General features: G+C 51.9%; 1 protein-coding gene across 1 annotated transcript in view; it reads right to left on the reverse strand.

Moving 5' to 3' along the window:
* Positions 1-22058, reverse strand: part of TRAPPC10 (trafficking protein particle complex subunit 10) — a 53117-nt gene extending 31059 nt beyond the window's left edge. The window contains exons 1-9 of the mRNA XM_069944770.1: positions 21976-22058; positions 17123-17318; positions 9476-9587; positions 7714-7961; positions 7487-7633; positions 4935-5049; positions 4456-4532; positions 4285-4376; positions 1661-1801 (exon numbers count right to left, since the gene is read on the reverse strand). Coding sequence (XP_069800871.1) covers positions 1661-1801; positions 4285-4376; positions 4456-4532; positions 4935-5049; positions 7487-7633; positions 7714-7961; positions 9476-9587; positions 17123-17314 — 1124 coding nt within the window. The 5' untranslated portion in view covers positions 17315-17318; positions 21976-22058. The remainder of the gene's footprint in view (positions 1-1660; positions 1802-4284; positions 4377-4455; positions 4533-4934; positions 5050-7486; positions 7634-7713; positions 7962-9475; positions 9588-17122; positions 17319-21975) is intronic.
* Between the last annotated feature and the right edge of the window lie 3312 nt (positions 22059-25370).

The raw sequence follows: 25370 nt of genomic DNA on the forward strand, positions 1-25370 counted from the left end.
GGCAGGAGCAGTTACCCCTCACAGTGGTGTGTACCCTGGGGGCAGGAGCAGTTACCCCTCACAGTGTTGTGTGTACCCCGGGGGCAGGAGCAGTTATCCCTCACAGTGGTGTGTGTACCCTGGGGGCAGGAGCAGTTACCCCTCACAGTGGTGTGTGCCCTGGGGACAGGAGCAGTTATCCCTCACAGTGGTGTGTGCCCTGGGGACAGGAGCAGTTACCCCTCACAGTGGTGTGTGCCCTGGGGACAGGAGCAGTTATCCCTCACAGTGGTGTGTGCCCTGGGGACAGGAGCAGTTACCCCTCACAGTGGTGTGTGCCCTGGGGACAGGAGCAGTTACCCCTCACAGTGGTGTGTGCCCTGGGGACAGGAGCAGTTACCCCTCACAGTGGTGTGTGCCCTGGGGACAGGAGCAGTTACCCCTCACAGTGGTGTGTGCCCTGGGGACAGGAGCAGTTATCCCTCACAGTGGTGTGTGCCCTGGGGACAGGAGCAGTTACCCCTCACAGTGGTGTGTGCCCTGGGGACAGGAGCAGTTACCCCTCACAGTGGTGTGTGTACCCCGGGGGCAGGGGCAGTTATCCCTCACTATCCCTCACAGTGGTGTGTGCCCCGGGGGCAGGAGCAGTTATCCCTCACAGCGGTGTGTGTACCCCAGGGACAGGAGCAGTTATCCCTCACAGTGGTGTGTGCCCCGGGGGCAGGAGCAGTTATCCCTCACAGTGGTGTGTACCCCGGGGGCAGGAGCAGTTATCCCTCACAGTGGTGTGTACCCCGGGGGCAGGAGCAGTTATCCCTCACAGTGGTGTGTGCCCCAGGGGCAGGAGCAGTTATCCCTCACAGCGGTGTGTGTACCCCGGGGGCAGGAGCAGTTATCCCTCACAGTGGTGTGTGCCCCGGGGGCAGGAGCAGTTATCCCTCACTATCCCTCACAGTGGTGTGTGCCCCAGGGGCAGGAGCAGTTATCCCTCACAGTGGTGTGTACCCCGGGGGCAGGAGCAGTTATCCCTCACAGTGGTGTGTGCCCCAGGGGCAGGAGCAGTTATCCCTCACAGTGGTGTGTGCCCAGGGGCAGGAGCAGTTATCCCTCACAGTGGTGTGTACCCTGGGGGCAGGAGCAGTTATCCCTCACAGTGGTGTGTGCCCCAGGGGCAGGAGCAGTTATCCCTCACAGTGGTGTGTGCCCTGGGGGCAGGAGCAGTTATCCCTCACAGTGGTGTGTGTACCCTGGGGGCAGGAGCAGTTATCCCTCACAGTGGTGTGTACCCCGGGGGCAGGGGCAGTTATCCCTCACAGTGGTGTGTGCCCTGGGGGCAGGAGCAGTTATCCCTCACAGTGGTGTGTGCCCTGGGGGCAGGAGCAGTTATCCCTCACAGCGGTGTGTGCCCCAGGGGCAGGAGCAGTTACCCCTCACAGTGGTGTGTGTACCCCGGGGGCAGGGGCAGTTATCCCTCACAGTGGTGTGTGCCCCGGGGGCAGGAGCAGTTACCCCTCACAGTGGTGTGTGTACCCCGGGGGCAGGGGCAGTTATCCCTCACAGTGGTGTGTGCCCCGGGGGCAGGAGCAGTTATCCCTCACAGCAGTGTGTACCCCAGGGGCAGGAGCAGTTATCCCTCAGCCCGAGGGAGGTGGGGGGGTTAGGATGACAGCAGAAAGGATACGGCTCGGTTTGCCCCAGCAGGTTCTGACATTCGGCCAGCTGTTTGCGGGTGTGGGTGAGGGGCAGCGCCCAGCCCTCAGCCTGGTACATGCGGAGCGCCCCCTGTAGGTAGGGTTCTGCCTTCTGCGGTTGAGACTTCTTCCTGGGACGACAAGTCAAGAACTTTCCGTTTCCCCCAACCAGAAAACATAGGAGGCAGCAGGCTGCATATTCCCTGCCCCCCAAACCCCAAATAAGGGGGGCCACAACATGCATTCCAGGAGACGGGGGGCCCAAGACCGCCGCCACGACAGAGAGCCCAAGACCGCCGCCACGACAGAGAGCCCAAGACCGCCGCCATAGAGAGCCCAAGACCGCCGCCAGAGAGCCCAAGACCGCCGCCAGAGAGCCCAAGACCGCCGCCAGAGAGCCCAAGACCGCCGCCAGAGAGCCCAAGACCGCCGCCAGAGAGCCCAAGACCGCCGCCATAGAGAGCCACCAGAGAGCCCAAGAGAGCCGCCAGAGAGCCCAAGACCGCCACCAGAGAGCCCAAGACCGCCGCCAGAGAGCCCACGACCGCCGCCATAGAGAGCTGCCAGAGAGCCCAAGAGAGCCGCCAGAGAGCCCAAGACCGCCGCCATAGAGAGCCCAAGACCGCCGCCATAGAGAGCCCAAGACCGCCGCCATAGAGAGCCCAAGACCGCCGCCATAGAGAGCCCAAGACCGCCGCCATAGAGAGCCCAAGACCGCCGCCATAGAGAGCCCAAGACCGCCGCCATAGAGAGCCCAAGACCGCCGCCATAGAGAGCCCAAGACCGCCGCCATAGAGAGCCCAAGACCGCCGCCATAGAGAGCCCAAGACCGCCGCCATAGAGAGCCCAAGACCGCCGCCATAGAGAGCCCAAGACCGCCGCCATAGAGAGCCCAAGACCGCCGCCATAGAGAGCCCAAGACCGCCGCCATAGAGAGCCCAAGACCGCCGCCATAGAGAGCCCAAGACCGCCGCCATAGAGAGCCCAAGACCGCCGCCATAGAGAGCCCAAGACCGCCGCCATAGAGAGCCCAAGACCGCCGCCATAGAGAGCCCAAGACCGCCGCCATAGAGAGCCCAAGACCGCCGCCATAGAGAGCCCAAGACCGCCGCCATAGAGAGCCCAAGACCGCCGCCATAGAGAGCCCAAGACCGCCGCCATAGAGAGCCCAAGACCGCCGCCATAGAGAGCCCAAGACCGCCGCCATAGAGAGCCCAAGACCGCCGCCATAGAGAGCCCAAGACCGCCGCATCAGAGAGCCCAAGACCGCCGCATCAATGAGCCCAAGACCGCCGCATCAGAGAGCCCAAGACCGCCGCATCAGAGAGCCCAAGACCGCCGCCAGAGAGAGCCCAAGACCGCCGCCAGAGAGCCCACGACCGCCGCCAGAGAGAGCTGCCAGAGAGCCCAAGAGAGCCGCCAGAGAGCCCAAGACCGCCGCCACAGAGAGCCCAAGAACGCCACAACAGAGAGCCCAAGACTGCCCCGACAGAGAGCCCAAGACCGCCACCATAGAAAGCCCAAGACCGCCCCGACAGAGAGCCCAAGACCGCCACCATAGAAAGCCCAAGACTGCCCCGACAGAGAGCCCAAGACCGCCACCATAGAAAGCCCAAGACAGCAGCCATAGAGAGCCCAAGACAGCCGCCATAGAGAGCCCAAGACAGCCGCCATAGAGCCCAAGACAGCCGCCATAGAGAGCCCAAGACAGCCGCCATAGAGAGCCCAAGACAGCCGCCATAGAGAGCCCAAGACAGCCGCCATAGAGAGCCCAAGACAGCCGCCATAGAGAGCCCAAGACAGCCGCCATAGAGAGCCCAAGACAGCCGCCATAGAGAGCCCAAGACAGCCGCCATAGAGAGCCCAAGACAGCCGCCATAGAGAGCCCAAGACAGCCGCCATAGAGAGCCCAAGACAGCCGCCATAGAGAGCCCAAGACAGCCGCCATAGAGAGCCCAAGACAGCCGCCATAGAGAGCCCAAGACAGCCGCCATAGAGAGCCCAAGACAGCCGCCATAGAGAGCCCAAGACAGCCGCCATAGAGAGCCCAAGACAGCCGCCATAGAGAGCCCAAGACAGCCGCCATAGAGAGCCCAAGACAGCCGCCATAGAGAGCCCAAGACAGCCGCCATAGAGAGCCCAAGACAGCCGCCATAGAGAGCCCAAGACAGCCGCCATAGAGAGCCCAAGACCGCCGCATCAGAGAGCCCAAGACCGCCGCATCAGAGAGCCCAAGACCGCCGCATCAGAGAGCCCAAGACCGCCGCATCAGAGAGCCCAAGACCGCCGCATCAGAGAGCCCAAGACCGCCGCATCAGAGAGCCCAAGACCGCCGCATCAATGAGCCCAAGACCGCCGCATCAGAGAGCCCAAGACCGCCGCATCAGAGAGCCCAAGACCGCCGCATCAAAGAGCCCAAGACCGCCGCATCAGAGAGCCCAAGACCCCAGCCATAGAGAGCCCAAGACCACAGCCATAGAGAGCCCAATAGCACCAACATAGGGAGCCCAAAACCTCCACCTTACAGAGCCCAAGACCACCAACATAGAGAGACAAAGACCGCCAACATAGAAAACATTGGGGTGCCGAGCGGGGGGGCACACTGGGTAGTTACATGTAGAAGTCGGCCAGGTTCTTCCCCACCAGCTTGGCGGATCGGCTTCTTCCAATGCTGCTGTACATCTCTATGGTGGCGTGTGCCAGCTCCTGCGAAGACACAAGGGGGCCATGAGGTGAGGATTGGGGTTCAGGGGTACGTTAGGGTTTGGCTGCTCAGGCATCTTACCAGGTAATGCTTCTCGAAGGACTCCTCCGAGGACAGCGCCTCCTGCAGCTTCTTGTAAGGACTCTGAGCAGTGTTCGCTGTGGAGAAGACACCACATGTGGGGGGTGACACCAAAAATATCCGGAGAGACAGGAGAGGCCGAAGAGACAGGAGAGGCCGAAGAGGCAGGAGAGGCCGAAGAGGCAGGAGAGGCCGAAGAGGCAGGAGAGGCCGAAGAGGCAGGAGAGGCCGAAGAGACAGGAGAGGCCGAAGAGACAGGAGGGGCAGGAGGGGCAGGAGAGGCCGAAGAGACAGGAGGGGCAGGAGGGGCAGGAGAGACAGGAGAGGCAGAAGAGACAGGAGGGGCAGGAGGGGCAGGAGAGACAGGAGAGGCAGGAGAGGCCGAAAAGACAGGAGAGGCCGAAGAGACAGGAGGGGCGGAGAGAGAGAAGAGGCAGAAGAGACAGAAGGGTCCCTCCCTCCATCCCCTGGCCACTTACCAGTCTCCGGTCTCTCTGCCCCTAACCCCGCTAGTAAGTCCACAGTCCTCTGCAGGTCCTCCGAGCAGGGGCCAGACTCCGATACCAGACCACACAGCGATCCCAGAGCCTGGAGCTACAAGCATAGAGATCAATGAGGAGATCAACAAGAGGCCCACACCGGCCTCCACCCCAAACTCATACACAGACCCCACATCACACCGGCCTCCAACACAGCCTCATAAACAGACCCCACATCACATCGGCCTCATACACTGACCCCACATCACATCGGCCTCAAACCCAGCCTCATACACTGACCCCATATCACACCAGCCTCCACCCCAGCCTCATACACTGACCCCACATCACCATGGCCTCCACCCCAGCCTCATACACTGACCCCACATCACACCAGCCTCCACCCCAGCCTCATACACTAACCCCATATCACACCAGCCTCCGCCCCAGCCTCATACACTGACCCCACATCACCATGGGCTCCACCCCAGCCTCATACACTAACCCCATATCACACCAGCCTCCACCCCAGCCTCATACACTGACCCCACATCACCATGGCCTCCACCCCAGCCTCATACACTGACCCCACATCGCACCGGCCTCCGCCCCAGCCTCATACACTGACCCCCACCCCAGCCTCATACACTGACCCCACATCACACCGGCCTCCACCCCAGCCTTATACACTGACCCCCACATCACACCGGCCTCCACCCCAGCCTCATACACATACCCCACATCACACCGGCCTCCACCCCAGCCTCATACACTGACTCCTACCCCAGCCTCATACACTGACCCCCACATCACATCGGCCTCCACCCCAGCCTCATACACTGACCCCACATCACACCAGCCTCACACATTGACCCACACGTCACACAGGCCTTACCAAATGACATTGACCTCCACCTCAGCCGTATACACTGACCCTACATCCCACAGGCCTCCACCCCAGCCTCATACACTGACCTCCACCCCAGCCTTATACACTGACCCCACATCACACTGGCCTCCACCCCAGCCTTATACACTGACCCCACATCACACCGGCCACCACCCCAGCCTCATACACTGACCCCACATCCCATCGGCCTTCACCCCAGCCTCATACACCGACCCTACATCCCATCGGCCTTCACCCCAGCCTCATACACTGACCCCACATCACACCAGCCTCCACCCCAGCCTTATACACTGACCCCACATCACACCGGCCTCCACCCCAGCCTCATACACTGACCCCACATCACACCGGCCTCCACCCCAGCCTCATACACTGACCCCACATCACACCGGCCTCCACCCCAGCCTCATACACTGACCCCACATCACACCAGCCTCCACCCCAGCCTTATACACTGACCCCACATCACATCGGCCTCCACCCCAGCCTCATACACTGACCCCACATCACACTGGCCTCCACCCCAGCCTCATACACTGACCCCACATCACACTGGCCTCCGCCCCAGCCTCATACACTGACCCCACATCACCAAGGCCTCCACCCCAGCCTCATACACTGACCCCACATAACACCAGCCTCCACCCCAGCCGTATACACTGACCCCACATCACATCGGCCTCCACCCCAGCCTCATACACTGACCCCACCTCACACCAGCCTCCACCCCAGCCGTATACACTGACCCCACATTACACCAGCCTCCACCCCAGTCCCATACACTGACCTCACATCACACCAGCCTCCACCCCAGCCTCATACACTGACCCCACATCACACCAGCCTCCACCCCAGCCTCATACACTGACCCCACATCACACTGGCCTCCGCCCCAGCCTTATACACTGACCACCACCCCAGCCTCATACACTGACCCCACATCACACTGGCCTCCACCCCAGCCTCATACACTGACCCCACATCACACCGGCCTCCACCCCAGCCTCATACACTGACCCCACATCACACCGGCCTCCACCCCAGCCTCATACACTGACCCCACATCACACCGGCCTCCACCCCAGCCTCATACACTGACCCCACATCACACCAGCCTCCACCCCAGCCTTATACACTGACCCCACATCACATCGGCCTCCACCCCAGCCTCATACACTGACCCCACATCACACTGGCCTCCACCCCAGCCGTATACACTGACCCCTCATCCCACCGGCCTCCACCCCAGCCTCATACACTGACCCCACATCACACCAGCCTCATACACTGACCCCACATCACACCAGCCTCCACCCCAGCCGTATACACTGACCCCACATCACATCGGCCTCCACCCCAGCCTCATACACTGACCCCACATCACACCAGCCTCCACCCCAGCCTTATACACTGACCCCACATCACACCAGCCTCCACCCCAGTCCCATACACTGACCCACACCCCAGCCTCATACACTGACCCCACATCACACTGGCCTCCACCCCAGCCTCATACACTGACCCCACATCACACCGGCCTCCACCCCAGCCTCATACACTGACCCCACATCACACTGGCCTCCACCCCAGCCTCATACACTGACCCCACATCACACTGGCCTCCACCACACAGAAGACTGACCTTCTCGGTAGCATAGCTCCACAGCCCCACAGTGTGGGAGACATTGGCCTCGATCTGCGCTCTCTCACAGCAGCCTTCGATCCTCTGCAGAACCTCCAGGCAGCTCAGGAAGACCCAGCAGTCCAGGGCCCCCGGGGGGACGGCCACCTGTGGGGCGGCAGGTAGACAAGCATTAGCATAGGAAGGCATGCTGGTGACCTCCATGGGCTGAGAGCATGGCCGCTCACCTCCAGCAGCCGTAGCTCCTGCACACAGTTATGGAGGAGCTCCAGGGCTCGGCCCGCCACCTCCCAGGGTCTCTGCAGGAAGAGGAGGAGGGTGCACTGCCGCGAGAACAGGTAACTGCGCAGCTCCAGCAGGTTGGCCCCGCCGCGCTGGATCAAGTCTCGCTTCTCCATGTCTATAGGTTTCCGCAGAGCCAGACCGTCCCAGCGCTGCACCGGCTGACAGAAAGAGCTCAGCCACATGGCTCCGTCTGTGAGAGAGAAAGAGAGGAGGGTGACCCCCGACCCAACAGAGGGTGATCCCCCCGAACCCAACAGACAAAGAGTGACCCCGACCCGGCGCTACACAGGCTGACAGAAAGAGCTCAGCCACATGACCCCATCTGTAAGAGAAAGAGAGAGGAGGGTGACCCCCCGACCCAACAGAGGGTGACCCCCCCCCCCCAACCCAACAGAGGGTGATCCCCCCGAACACAACAGACAAAGAGTGACCCCGACCCGGCGCTGCACAGGCTGACAGAAAGAGCTCAGCCACATGGCCCCATCTGTAAGAGAAAGAGAGTGGAGGGTGACCCCCCGACCCAACAGAGGGTGACCCCCCCCCCCCGACCCAACAGAGGGTGACCCCCCCCCCAACCTAACAGAGGGTGACCCCCTGACCCAACAGACAAAGAGTGACCCCGACCCGGCGCTGCACAGGCTGACAGAAAGAGCTCAGCCACATGGCCCCATCTGTAAGAGAAAGAGAGAGGAGGGTGACCCCCCGACCCAACAGAGGGTGACCCCCCCCCCCAACCTAACAGAGGGTGACCCCCTGACCCAACAGACAAAGAGTGACCCCGACCCGGCGCTGCATCGGCTGACAGAAAGAGATCAGCCACATGGCCCCATCTGTGAGAGAGAAAGAGAAAGGAGGGTGACCCCCGACCCAACAGAGGGTGATCCCCCCAAACCCAACAGACAAAGAGTGACCCCGACCCGGCGCTGCATCGGCTGACAGAAAGAGCTCAGCCACATGGCTCCGTCTGTGAGAGAGAAAGAGAGGAGGGTGACCCCCCGACCCAACATAGGGTGACCCCCCCCCCCCCCAACCTAACAGAGGATGACCCCCTGACCCAACAGACAAAGAGTGACCCCGACCCGGCGCTGCACCGGCTGACAGAAAGAGCACAGCCACATGGCCCCATCTGTAAGAGAAAGAGAGAGGAGGGTGACCCCCCGACCCAACAGAGGGTGATCCCCCCAAACCCAACAGACAAAGAGTGACCCCGACCCAGCGCTGCACCGGCTGACAGAAGGAGCTAAGCCACATGGCCCCGTCTGTAAGAGAAAGAGAGAGGAGGGTGACCCCCGACCGGGCTGACAATGGGGGCCCCGACCCAACAGAGGGTGACCCCCCCCCCCCACACGACAGTGGCCGACTCCGACCCACACGACAGTGGCCGACTCCGACCCACACGACAGTGGCCGACTCCGACCCACACGACAGTGGCCGACTCCGACCCACACGACAGTGGCCGACTCCGACCCACACGACAGTGGCCGACTCCGACCCACACGACAGTGGCCGACTCCGACCCACACGACAGTGGCCGACTCCGACCCACACGACAAACCAAAGAGTGACCGTGACCCACCAGAGTGACCCCAACCCATGGGGCTGTGCAGAGTCCTGCGGGAGACATTATTGGACAGATACAGCCGGTGCTCCTCTGGGGACTGCGGAGGTCACATATAAAAGTGCTCCCTGTCCAGGGCTACTCACCACCAGCACCAAAGTTCAGCACATACTGGGAGAAAAGGGCGTCCAACTCATCATACTGGACCAGGGCGTCCTCAAACTGCTGCAGCATCTCAAAGACAAAGGCCAACTCCTCCTAGGACACAAGACAGAAAAGACATAAGCGAGGCCAAGACGGTGAACCTTGTGTGGTGGAGAGGACCTATACACAGCCCGAAGACTCCTCCATGACCTCCCGACCCCCGATACAGCACTCCCATCGGGGGATTTTGTGGAGAGGACCTGTACACAGCCCAACTCCACCATAACCCCCAGTATAGCACTCCCATCAGGGGATGGCCGGTATTCTTGTGTGGTTTTGCAAGAATTATGTACTGTGTTAGACAGACCTATATTCCTAATATTTATAGATTCTATAACGACAGGGATTGTTCCACAGGACTGGCGCATAGCTAATGTGGTACCAATATTCAAGAAGGGGTCAGAGAGTGATCCTGGAAACTACAAGCCTGTAAGTCTAACATCTATAGTAGGTAAGAGATGCTATACTGGGGTATAATATATAAGAGATGTATACTGGGGTATAATATATAAGAGGTGTATACTGGGGTATAATATATAAGAGATGTATACTGGAGTATAATATATAAGAGATGAATACTGGAGTATAATATATAAGAGATGTATACTGGAGTATAATATATAAGAGATGTATACTGGAGTATAATATATAGGAGATGCTATACTGGGGTATAATATATAAGAGATGCTATACTGGGGTATAATATATAAGAGATGCTATACTGGGGTATAATATATAAGAGATGAATACTGGGGTATAATATATAAGAGATGCTATACTGGGGTATAATATATAAGAGATGTATACTGGGGTATAATATATAAGAGATGAATACTGGGGTATAATATATGAGATGTATACTGGGGTATAATATATAAGAGATGTATACTGGAGTATAATATATAAGAGATGAATACTGGGGTATAATATATGAGATGTATACTGGTGTATACCTGGGGGAGGCTGTGTATGTGTATATAGACTGGACCTGGGGGAGGCTGTATATGTGTATATAGACTGGACCTGGGGGAGGCTGTATATGTGTATATATATAGACAGGACCTGGAGGAGGCTGTATATGTGTATATAGACAGGACCTGGGGGAGGCTGTATATGTGTATATAGACAGGACCTGGGGGAGGCTGTATATGTGTATATAGACAGGACCTGGGGGAGGCTGTATATGTGTATATAGACTGGACCTGGGGGAGGCTGTATATGTGTATATAGACAGGACCTGGGGGAGGCTGTATATGTGTATATAGACTGGACCTGGGGGAGGCTGTATATGTGTATATAGACAGGACCTGGGGGAGGCTGTATATGTGTATATAGACAGGACCTGGGGGAGGCTGTATATGTGTATATAGACAGGACCTGGGGGAGGCTGTATATGTGTATATATATAGACAGGACCTGGGGGAGGCTGTATATGTGTATATAGACAGAACCTGGGGGAGGCTGTATATGTGTATATAGACAGGACCTGGGGGAGGCTGTATATGTGTATATAGACTGGACCTGGGGGAGGCTGTATATGTGTATATAGATAGGACCTGGGGGAGGCTGTATATGTGTATATAGACTGGACCTGGGGGAGTCTGTATATGTGTATATATACAGGACCTGGGGGAGGCTGTATATGTGTATATAGACAGGACCGGGGGGAGGCTGTATATGTGTATATATAGACAGGACCTGGGGGAGGCTGTATATGTGTATATAGACTGGACCTGGGGGAGGCTGTATATGTGTATATATAGACAGGACCTGGGGGAGGCTGTATATGTGTATATAGACTGGACCTGGGGGAGGCTGTATATGTGTATATAGACAGGACCTGGGGGAGGCTGTGGATGTGTATATAGACAGGACCTGGGGGAGGCTGTATATGTGTATATAGACAGGACCTGGGGGAGGCTGTATATGTGTATATAGACAGGACCTGGGGGAGGCTGTATATGTGTATATAGACTGGACCTGGGGGAGGCTGTATATGTGTATATAGACAGGGCCGGGGGGAGGCTGTATATGTGTATATAGACTGGACCTGGGGGAGGCTGTATATGTGTATATAGACTGGACCTGGGGGAGGCTGTATATGTGTATATAGACAGGACCTGGGGGAGGCTGTATATGTGTATATAGACAGGACCTGGGGGAGGCTGTATATGTGTATATAGACAGGACCTGGGGGAGGCTGTATATGTGTATATAGACTGGACCGGGGGGAGGCTGTATATGTGTATATAGACAGGCCCTGAGGGAGGCTGTATATGTGTATATAGACAGGACCTGGGGGAGGCTGTATATGTGTATATAGACTGGACCTGGGGGAGGCTGTATATGTGTATATAGACTGGACCTGGGGGAAGCTGTGGACGTTGTGTATATATAGACAGGACCTGGGGGAGGCTGTATATGTGTATATAGACAGGACCTGGGGGAGGCTGTATATGTGTATATAGACTGGACCTGGGGGAGGCTGTATATGTATATATAGACAGGACCTGGGGGAGGCTGTATATGTGTATATAGACAGGACCTGGGGGAGGCTGTATATGTGTATATAGACTGGACCTGGGGGAAGCTGTATATGTGTATATAGACAGGACCTGGGGGAGGCTGTATATGTGTATATAGACTGGACCTGGGGGAGGCTGTATATGTGTATATAGACAGGACCTGGGGGAGGCTGTGGATGTGTATATAGACGGGACCGGGGGGAGGCTGTATATGTGTATATAGACTGGACCTGGGGGAAGCTGTGGACGTTGTGTATATATAGACTGGACCTGGGGGAGGCTGTATATGTGTATATAGATAGGACCTGGGGGAGGCTGTGTATGTGTATATAGACTGGACCTGGGGGAAGCTGTGGACGTTGTGTATATATAGACTGGACCTGGGGGAAGCTGTGGACGTTGTATATATAGACTGGACCTGGGGGAAGCTGTGGACGTTGTATATATAGACTGGACCTGGGGGAAGCTGTGGACGTTGTATATATAGACAGGACCTGGGGGAAGCTGTGGACGTTGTATATATAGACTGGACCTGGGGGAAGCTGTGGACGTTTTATATATAGACTGGACCTGGGGGAAGCTGTGGACGTTGTATATATAGACTTGGGCCGTAGAAATAATAAGTTATGTGCTAAATAATAAAACACTGGGTAACACTGATGCCGGGAAGGAGCTGGGGATTGGTGGACAGTATCTATAGTGATCAGTGCCAGGCAGCAGCTGCCAAGGCTAATGGCATCAAAAGAGGCCGAGATGCTAAAGATGAGAACATAGTTTTGCCTCTTTATAAATCACTGGTCACCACACATGGTATATACTGTATACAGCACCATATACCTGTATATAAGAACATACAGATCACTGGTCACCACACATGGTATATACTGTATACAGCACCATATACCTGTATATAAGAGCATAGTGTCCTCTATACAGATCACTGGTCACCACACATGGTATATACTGTATACAGCACCATATACCTGTATATAAGAGCATAGTGTCCTCTATACAGATCACTGATCACCACACATGGTATATACTGTATACAGCACCATACACCTGTATATAAGAACATAGTGTCCTCTATACAGATCACTGGTCACCACACATGGTATATACTGTATACAGCACTGGGCACCTGTATATAAGAACATAGTGTCCTTTATACAGATCACTGGTCACCACACATGGTATATACTGTATACAGCACCATACACCTGTATATAAGAACATAGTGTCCTCTATACAGATCACTGGTCACCACACATGGTATATACTGTATACAGCACCATACACCTGTATATAAGAGCATAGTGTCCTCTATACAGATCACTGGTCACCACACATGGTATATACTGTATACAGCACCATACACCTGTATATAAGAGCATAGTGTCCTCTATACAGATCACTGGTCACCACACATGGTATATACTGTATACAGCACCGGGCACCTGTATATAAGAGCATAGTGTCCTCTATACAGATCACTGGTCACCACACATGGTATATACTGTATACAGCACCGGGCACCTGTATATAAGAACATAGTGTCCTCTATACAGATCACTGGTCACCACACATGGTATATACTGTATACAGCACCATACACCTGTATATAAGAACATAGTGTCCTCTATACAGATCACTGGTCACCACACATGGTATATACTGTATACAGCACCGGGCACCTGTATATAAGATCATAGTGTCCTCTATACAGATCACTGGTCACCACACATGGTATATACTGTATACAGCACTGGGCACCTGTATATAAGAACATAGTGTCCTCTATACAGATCACTGGTCACCACACATGGTATATACTGTATACAGCACCGGGCACCTGTATATAAGAACATAGTGTCCTCTATACAGATCACTGGTCACCACACATGGTATATACTGTGTACAGCACCGGGCACCTGTATATAAGAGCATAGTGTCCTCTATACAGATCACTGGTCACCACACATGGTATATACTGTATACAGCACCGGGCACCTGTATATAAGAACATAGTGTCCTCTATACATAACACTGGTCACCACACATGGTATATACTGTATACAGCACTGGGCACCTGTATATAAGAGCATAGTGTCCTCTATACAGATCACTGGTCACCACACATGGTATATACTGTATACAGCACCGGGCACCTGTATATAAGAACATAGTGTCCTCTATACAGATCACTGGTCACCACACATGGTATATACTGTATACAGCACCGGGCACCTGTATATAAGAACATAGTGTCCTCTATACAGATCACTGGTCACCACACATGGTATATACTGTATACAGCACCGGGCACCTGTATATAAGAACATACAGATCACTGGTCACCACACATGGTATATACTGTATACAGCACCGGGCACCTGTATATAAGAACATAGTGTCCTCTATACAGATCACTGGTCACCACACATGGTATATACTGTATACAGCACCGGGCACCTGTATATAAGAACATAGTGTCCTCTATACAGATCACTGGTCACCACACATGGTATATACTGTATACAGCACCGGGCACCTGTATATAAGAACATACAGATCACTGGTCACCACACATGGTATATACTGTATACAGCACCGGGCACCTGTATATAAGAACATAGTGTCCTCTATACAGATCACTGGTCACCACACATGGTATATACTGTATACAGCACCGGGCACCTGTATATAAGAACATAGTGTCCTCTATACAGATCACTGGTCACCACACATGGTATATACTGTATACAGCACTGGGCACCTGTATATAAGAACATAGTGTCCTCTATACATAACACTGGTCACCACACATGGTATATACTGTATACAGCACCGGGCACCTGTATATAAGAACATAGTGTCCTCTATACAGATCACTGGTCACCACACATGGTATATACTGTATACAGCACCGGGCACCTGTATATAAGAGCATAGTGTCCTCTATACAGATCACTGGTCACCACACATGGTATATACTGTATACAGCACTGGGCACCTGTATATAAGAACATAGTGTCCTCTATACATAACACTGGTCACCACACATGGTATATACTGTATACAGCACCGGGCACCTGTATATAAGAAGGACACAGCTGACCTGGAGCGGGTGCAGAGGTCACTAAGGGAATGGGTGGGTTACAGTACCAGGACAGGTTATCAAGCTTGGGGTTATTTACGCTAGGAAAAAGACGTCTTAGGGGCGATCTGATCCCAATGTACAGATATATGACTGGACAGTACAGAGATCTTTGTAGGGGTCTCCTTACTCCTAGGTCTGTAACCTGACAAGGGGGCGTCCTCTACGTCTAGAGGAAAGAAGATTTTATCATCAGCATCGACGCGGGTTCTTTACTGTACGAGCGGTAAGACTGTGGAACTCTCTATATTCTTTACTGTACGAGCGGTAAGACTGTGGAACTCTCTATATTCTTTACTGTACGAGCGGTAAGACTGTGGAACTCTCTATATTCTTTACTGTACGAGCGGTAAGACTGTGGAACTCTCTATATTCTTTACTGTACGAGCGGTAAGACTGTGGAACTCTCTATATTCTTTACTGTACGAGCGGTAAGACTGTGGAACTCTCTATATTCTTTACTGTACGAGCGGTAAGACTGTGGAACTCTCTATATTCTTTACTGTACGAGCGGTAAGACTGTGGAACTCTCTATATTCTTTACTGTACGAGCGGTAAGACTGTGGAACTCTCTATATTCTTTACTGTACGAGCGGTAAGACTGTGGAACTCTCTATATTCTTTACTGTACGAGCGGTAAGACTGTGGAACTCTCTGCCACATGCGGTTGTCATGGCCGATTCATTATATAAGTACAGGGGAGGCCCGGATGCTTTTCTTGTACAATATAATATTACAAGTTATGGGCATTAGATTTCCGGTGATACACTGATCCAGGGATTGTTCTGGTCGCCTTAGGTTGAACCTGATGGACTCTTGTCTTTTTTTAACCTTATTTACTATGTTCCTATTACCCCCAGTATAGCACTCCCATCAGGGACCTTTACACAGCCCAGACACCACCACCACCACATGTCCCTTAGTGATCACACATCACAAGCAGAGGACAGGAGAGGACAGGGAGAAGAGGAGAGGACAGGGAGGAGAGGAGAGGACAGGGAGGAGAGGAGAGGACAGGAGAGAACAGGAGAGGAGAGAACAGGAGAGGAGAGGACAGGGAGGAGAGGAGAGGACAGGGAGGAGAGGAGAGGACAGGGAGGAGAGGAGAGGACAGGGAGGAGAGGAGAGGACAGGAGAAGAGAGGACAAGGGAGGAGAGGACAGGGAGGAGAGGAGAGGACAGGAGAGGACAGGGAGGGGAGGAGAGGACAGGAGAGGACAGGGAGGACAGGAGAAGAGAGGACAAGGGAGGAGAGGACAGGGAGGAAAGAACAGGAGAGGACAGGGAGGAGAGGAGAGGACAGGAGAGGACAGGGAGGAGAGGAGAGGACAGGAGAGGACAGGGAGGACAGGAGAAGAGAGGACAAGGGAGGAGAGGACAGGGAGGAGAGGACAGGAGAGGACAGGGAGGAGAGGAGAGGACAGGAGAGGAGAGGACAGGGGAGGACAGGGAGGAGAGAACAGGGAGGAGAGGACAGGTAGGAGAGGACAGGGAGGAGAGGAGAGAACAGGGAGGACAGAAGAGAAAAGGAAGGACAGGAGAGAACAGGAAGGACAGGAGAGAACAGGGAGGACAGGAGAGAACAGGAGAGGACAGGGAGGAGAGGAGAGGACAGGAGAGGACAGGGAGGAGAGGAGAGGACAGGGAGGAGAGGAGAGGACAGAGAGGAGAGGAGAGGACAGAGAGGAGAGGACAGGGAGGACAGGGAGGATAGGAGAGGAAAGGGAGGACAAGGAGGAAAGGACAGGGAGGAAAGGAGAGAACAGGGAGGACAGGAGAGAACAGGAAGGACAGGAGAGAACAGGGAGGACAGGAGAGAACAGGAGAGGACAGGGAGGAGAGGAGAGGACAGGGAGGAGAGGAGAGGACAGGAAGGAGAGGAAAGGACAGGGACAATATCCACTCACCTGCACCATGAAGTAGTCACAGAAGCTCCAGCCTGGCTCCGTCCTCTTCTCCCGAAGCGTTCTCATCTCATCTTCAAAGTGTCCCAGATTCCGGGTGAAGGATGTCAGGAGCAATGTGCGCAGCTTGGACAGAAAGAGAGACCAGGACTCCTGGGAGCGGGACGTGTCCTTCAGAGGGTCCACCAGCACCATACATCTACAGGACACCAATCACCAACCATCACGGGAGTCTCTGCATTACCAGCCCGACACACCTCCATACAAACACAGAAATACACCTTCATACATACATACATACATACATACATACACACACACACACACACACACCCCTCCATACATCCAGGACACACACACCCCTCCATACATCCAGGACACACACACCCCTCCATACATCCAGGACACACACACCCCTCCATACATCCAGGACACACACACCCCTCCATACATACAGGACACACACACCCCTCCATACATCCAGGACACACACACCCCTCCATACATCCAGGACACACACACCCCTCCATACATCCAGGACACACACACCCCTCCATACATCCAGGACACACACACCCATCCATACATACAGGACACACACCCCTCCATACATACAGGACACACACACCCCTCCATACATACAGGACACACGCACCTCCATACATACAGGACACACACACCCCTCCATACATACAGGACACACGCACCTCCATACATACAGGACACACACACCCCTCCATACATACAGGACACACACACCCCTCCATACATACAGGACACACGCACCTCCATACATACAGGACACACACACCCCTCCATACATACAGGACACACACACCCCTCCATACATCCAGGACACACACACCCCTCCATACATCCAGGACACACACCCCTCCATACATACAGGACACACACACCCCTCCATACATCCAGGACACACACACCCCTCCATACATACAGGACACACACCCCTCCATACATACAGGACACACACACCCCTCCATACATACAGGACACACACACCCCTCCATACATACAGGACACACACCCCTCCATACATACAGGACACACACACCCCTCCATACATACAGGACACACACACCCCTCCATACATACAGGACACACACCCCTCCATACATACAGGACACACACACCCCTCCATACATACAGGACACACACACCCCTCCATACATACAGGACACACACCCCTCCATACATCCAGGACACACACCCCTCCATACATCCAGGACACACACCCCTCCATACATACAGGACACACGCACCCCTCCATATACAGTGAGTCCAAGAAGTATTTGATCCCTTGCTGATTTTCTTTCTTTGCCCACTAATAAAGACACGATCCTTCAGCACTTTTAATGGTAGATGTATTCTAACATGGAGAGACAGAATATCAAGAAAAAAAATCCAGAATATAATTTTAAAGAATATATTTCAATTAATTTGTATTTCAATGAGGAAAATAAGTATTTGATCCCTCTTGCCAAACACACTCAATACTTAGTGGCAAAGCCTTTGTTTGCCAGCACAGCGGTGAGAGGTTTGTTGTAGTTCACCACAAGTTTAGCGCACACCCCAGGGGGAATCTTGGCCCACTCTTCTTTGCAGATTCTCTCTAAATCATGAAGGTTGGTGGGCTGTCGCTTGGCAACTCTGACCTTCAGCTCCCTCCATAGATTTTCCATCGGATTGAGGTCTGGCGACTGGCTGGGCCGCTCCATGACCTTAATGTGATTTTTCTTGAGCCAATCCTTTGTTGCCTTTGCTGTATGTTTAGGGTCGTTATCATGTTGGAAGACCCAACCACGGCCCATTTTCAGAACCCTGGCAGAGGGGAGGAGGTTGTCCCTCAGGATTGTGCGGTACATGGCTCCATCCATCTTCCCAGTGATGCGGTGAAGTAGCCCTGTACCCTTGGCAGAGAAACATCCCCAAAACATTATGCTTCCACCTCCATGCTTGACGGTGGGCACAGTGTTCTTGGGGTCATAGGCAGCATTTTTTCTTCCTCCACACATGGCGGGTGGAGTTGAGGCCAAAAAGTTCAATTTTGGTCTCATCTGACCACAAAACCTTCTCCCAATAACTTGGTTCATCTTTCAAATGATGATTGGCATATTTGAGGCGCGCCTCCACATGTGCTCTCTTCAGCAGGGGCACCTTCTCTCCACATGTGCTCTCTTCAGCAGGGGCACCTTCTCTCCACATGTGCTCTCTTCAGCAGGGGCACCTTCTCTCCACATGTGCTCTCTTCAGCAGGGGCACCTCTCCACATGTGCTCTCTTCAGCAGGGGCACCTTCTCTCCACATGTGCTCTCTTCAGCAGGGGTACCTTCTCTCCACATGTGCTCTCTTCAGCAGGGGCACCTCTCCACATGTGCTCTCTTCAGCAGGGGCACCTCTCCACATGTGCTCTCTTCAGCAGGGGCACCTCTCCACATGTGCTCTCTTCAGCAGGGGCACCTTCTCTCCACATGTGCTCTCTTCAGCAGGGGCGCCTTCTCTCCACATGTGCTCTCTTCAGCAGGGGCGCCTTCTCTCCACATGTGCTCTCTTCAGCAGGGGTACCTTCTCTCCACATGTGCTCTCTTCAGCAGGGGCACCTCTCCACATGTGCTCTCTTCAGCAGGGGCACCTCTCCACATGTGCTCTCTTCAGCAGGGGCACCTCTCCACATGTGCTCTCTTCAGCAGGGGCACCTCTCCACATGTGCTCTCTTCAGCAGGGGTACCTTCTCTCCACATGTGCTCTCTTCAGCAGGGGTACCTTCTCTCCACATGTGCTCTCTTCAGCAGGGGCACCTTCTCTCCACATGTGCTCTCTTCAGCAGGGGCACCTTTCGGGCACTGCAGGATGTGAATCCATTGTTGCGCAAAGTGTTGCCAATTGTTTCCTTGCAAACTGTGGTCCCAGCTGCCTTCAGGTCATTTGCTAACTCCTGCCGAGTGGTTGCAGGACGATTTCTGACTGTTCTCAGCATCATTGCCGCCCCACCAGGCGAAATCTTCTTTGGAGCACTGGGCCGAGGTCTGTTGATTGTCATGTTATACTCTTTAAACTTTCTGATAATTGCACCAATAGTTGTTACTTTCACATCCAACACCTTACTAATCTTTTTGTAGCCCATTCCAGCTTTGTGAAGGTCAACAATTCTGACTCTGAGGTCCTGTGACAGCTCTTTGGTTTTACCCATGTTGGAGACTTGGAATCTGTGTGATCTGTCTGATTCTGTGGACAGTTGTTTTTCACACAAGTGATTAGTAAGAACAGGCGGCTTCAGGTCAGGTAACAAGTGTATTGGGAGTGTCTAACTGGTCTGTAAAAGCCAGAACTGCTAATGAATACTAAGGGATCAAATACTTATTTCACTCCATGAAATACAAATCAATTAATATATATTCCTTAGATTTATTTTCTGGATTTTCTTTTTAATATTCTGTCTCTCCATGTAAGAATACATCTACCATTAAAAGTATAGAATGATCATGTCTTTATTAGTGGGCAAAAAAAGAAAATCAGCAAGGGATCAAATACTTCTTGGACTCACTGAATACAGGACACACACACCCCTCCATACATACAGGACACACACACCCCTCCATACATACAGGACACACACCCCTCCATACATCCAGGACACACACACCCCTCCATGCATCCAGGACACACACACACCTCCATACACACACACACCCCTCCATGCATCCAGGACACACACACCCCTCCATACATACAGGACACACACACCCCTCCATACATACAGGACACACACACCCCTCCATACATCCAGGACACACACACCCCTCCATACATCCAGGACACACACCCCTCCATACATCCAGGACACACACACCCCTCCATACATCCAGGACACACACACCCCTCCATACACACACACACCCCTCCATGCATCCAGGACACACACACCCCTCCATACACACACACACCCCTCCATGCATCCAGGACACACACACCCCTCCATACATACAGGACACACACACCCCTCCATACATACAGGACACACACACCCCTCCATACATACAGGACACACACACCCCTCCATACATACAGGACACACACACCCCTCCATACATCCAGGACACACACACCCCTCCATACATACAGGACACACACACCCCTCCATACATCCAGGACACACACACCCCTCCATACATACAGGACACACACACCCCTCCATACATACAGGACACACACCCCTCCATACATACAGGACACACACCCCTCCATACATACAGGACACACACCCCTCCATACATACAGGACACACACACCCCTCCATACATACAGGACACACACACCCCTCCATACATCCAGGACACACACCCCTCCATACATACAGGACACACACACCCCTCCATACATACAGGACACACACCCCTCCATACATCCAGGACACACACACCCCTCCATACATCCAGGACACACACACCCCTCCATACATACAGGACACACACACCCCTCCATACATCCAGGACACACACCCCTCCATACATCCAGGACACACACACCCCTCCATACATCCAGGACACACACACCCCTCCATACATCCAGGACACACACCCCTCCATACATCCAGGACACACACCCCTCCATACATCCAGGACACACACCCCTCCATACATACAGGACACACACCCCTCCATACATACAGGACACACACCCCTCCATACATACAGGACACACACCCCTCCATACATCCAGGACACACACCCCTCCATACATCCAGGACACACACACCCTCCATACATACAGGACACACACCCCTCCATACATACCACCTTGTCCCCACCTCCGCACACCACGTTTCCACCCCTCACCTGTCGCTCTGCTTGTTGCAGAAGTCACTCCGGATCTTGTCCGCAATGGACGTTCGTGGTAAGATATTTGTTTTGTTCTTTTTTTTGGCTTCGCTCTCCACCACCACGATCAGCCAGTCGTTACTGCTGTGGGCACGGAGCGCGTTCTGCCACTTAGTGATGTCATCCTTGGTGGCAGCTTTATACACTTCTGTGTCCTGAAAGAGTCCAGAGGTCACAGGTCACAATCCCTGTGTGCACTAATGTGTGTTACACGGCCACTCCTGTGCTTATATATCACACACACTACACTAACCATATAGATACACTACCCCACCACACACACATACATACCTGCTGAGCTCCACCCCATATACACCTATACCATAAAAAGTACATAATACACTGCTGTATACCTACACAGAATGGAGATATATACACACTCATACAGGAGGAGGATAATAAGTATATAATACACTGCTGTATACCTACACAGAATGGGGAGATATATACACACTCATACAGGAGGATAATAAGTATATAATACACTGCTGTATACCTACACAGAATGGAGAGATATGTACACACTCATACAAGAGAGGGATAATAAGTATATAATACACTGCTGTATACCTACACTGTATGGGGAGATATATATACACTCATACAGGAGGATAATAAGTATATAATACACTGCTGTATACTTACACAGAATGGGGAGATATATACACACTCATACAGGAGGGGAATAATAAGTATATAATACACTGCTGTATACCTACACAGAATGGAGAGATATATACACTCTCATACAGGGGGATAATAAGTATATAATACACTGCTGTATACCTACACAGAATGGGGAGATATATACACTCATACAGGAGGATAATAAGTATATAATACACTGCTGTATACCTACACAGAATAAGGGATATATACACACTCATACAGGAGGATAATAATTATATAATACACTGCTGTATACCTACACAGAATGGGGGATATATACACACTCATACAGGAGGAGGATAATAAGTATATAATACACTGCTGTATACCTACACAGAATGGGGAGATATATACACACTCATACAGAGGGATAATAAGTATATAATACACTGCTGTATACCTACACAGAATGGGGAGATATTATCCCCCTGTATGAGTGTGTATATATCTCCCCATTCTGTGTAGGTATACAGCAGTGTATTATATACTTATTATCCTCCTGTATGAGTGTGTATATATCCCCATTCTGTGTAGGTATACAGCAGTGTATTATATACTTATTATCCTCCTCCTGTATGAGTGTGTATATATCCCCCCATTCTGTGTAGGTATACAGCAGTGTATTATATACTTATTATCCCCCTGTATGAGTGTGTATATATCCCCTCTCCATTCTGTGTAGGTATACAGCAGTGTATTATATACTTATTATCCTCCTGTATGAGTGTGTATATATCTCCCCATTCTGTGTAGGTATACAGCAGTGTAGTATATACTTATTATCCCTCTGTATGAGTGTGTATATATATCTCCATTCTGTGTAGGTATACAGCAGTGTATTATATACTTATTATCCTCCTCCTGTATGAGTGTGTATATATCTCCCCATTCTGTGTAGGTATACAGCAGTGTATTATATACTTATTATCCTCCTCCTGTATGAGTGTGTATATATCTCCCCATTCTGTGTAGGTATACAGCGGTGTATTATATGCTTATTAGCCTCATGTATGAGAGTGTATATATCTCCCCATTCTGTGTAGGTATACAGCGGTGTATTATATACTGTATTATTATCCCTCTGTATGAGTGTGTATATATATCTCCATTCTGTGTAGGTATACAGCAGTGTATTATATACTTATTATCCCCCTCCTGTATGAGTGTGTATATATCTCCTCATTCTGTGTAGGTATACAGCAGTGTATTATATACTTATTATCCTCCTCCTGTATGAGTGTGTATATATCTCCCCATTCTGTGTAGGTATACAGTAGTGTATTATATACTTATTATCCTCCTGTATGAGTGTGTATATATATCTCCATTCTGTGTAGATATACAGCAGTGTATTATACACTTATTATCCTCCTGTATGAGTATGTATATATCTCCCCATTCTGTGCAGGTATACAGCAGTGTATTATATACTTATTATCCCCTCCTGTATGAGTGTGTATATATCTCCCCATTCTGTGCAGGTATACAGCAGTGTATTATATACTTATTATCCTCCTGTATGAGTGTATATATCTCCATTCTGTGTAGGTATACAGCAGTGTATTATATACTTATTATCCTCCTGTATGAGAGTGTATATATGTCCCCATTCTGTGTAGGTATACAGCAGTGTATTATATACTTATTATCCTCCTGTATGAGAGTGTATATATGTCCCCATTCTGTGTAGGTATACAGCAGTGTATTATATACTTATTATCCCCCTGTATGAGTGTGTATATATCCCTATTCTGTGTAGGTATACAGCAGTGTATTATATACTTATTATCCCCCTACTGTATGAGTGTGTATATATCTCCCCATTCTGTGTAGGTATACAGCAGTGTATTATATACTTATTATCCTCCTCCTGTATGAGTGTGTATATATCTCCCCATTCTGTGTAGGTATACAGCAGTGTATTATATACTTATTATCCTCCTCCTGTATGAGTGTGTATATATCTCCCCATTCTGTGTAGGTATACAGCAGTGTATTATATACTTATTATCCCCCTGTATGAGTGTGTATATATCTCCCCTCTGTGTACGTATACAGCAGTGTATTATATACTTATTATCCCCCTACTGTATGAGTGTGTATATATCTCCCCATTCTGTGTAGGTATACAGCAGTGTATTATATACTTATAATCCCTCTGTATGAGTGTGTATATATCTCCCCATTCTGTGTAGGTATACAGCAGTGTATTATATACTTATTATCCTCCTATATGAGTGTATATATCTCCCCATTCTGTGTAGGTATACAGCAGTGTATTATATACTGTATTATTATCCTCCTGTATGAGTGTGTATATATGTCCCCATTCTGTGTAGGTATACAGCAGTGTATTATATACTTATTATCCTCCTCCTGTATGAGTGTGTATATATCTCTCCATTCTGTGTAGGTATACAGCAGTGTATTATATACTTATTATCATCCTGTATGCGTGTGTATATATCTCCCCATTCTGTGTAGGTGATTCCTAAGGCACTGTCGGGGGGCTCCTTACCTCCCTCGGGCACAGTCGGGGGGCTCCTTACCTCCCTCGGGCACAGTCGGGGGGCTCCTTACCTCCCTCGGGCACAGTCGGGGGGCTCCTTACCTCCCTCGGGCACAGTCGGGGGGCTCCTTACCTCCCTCGGGCACAGTCGGGGGGCTCCTTACCTCCCTCGCGG

The sequence above is a fragment of the Dendropsophus ebraccatus genome, chromosome 11 (genome assembly GCF_027789765.1).
Source record: "Dendropsophus ebraccatus isolate aDenEbr1 chromosome 11, aDenEbr1.pat, whole genome shotgun sequence".
NCBI lineage: Eukaryota > Metazoa > Chordata > Amphibia > Anura > Hylidae > Dendropsophus > Dendropsophus ebraccatus.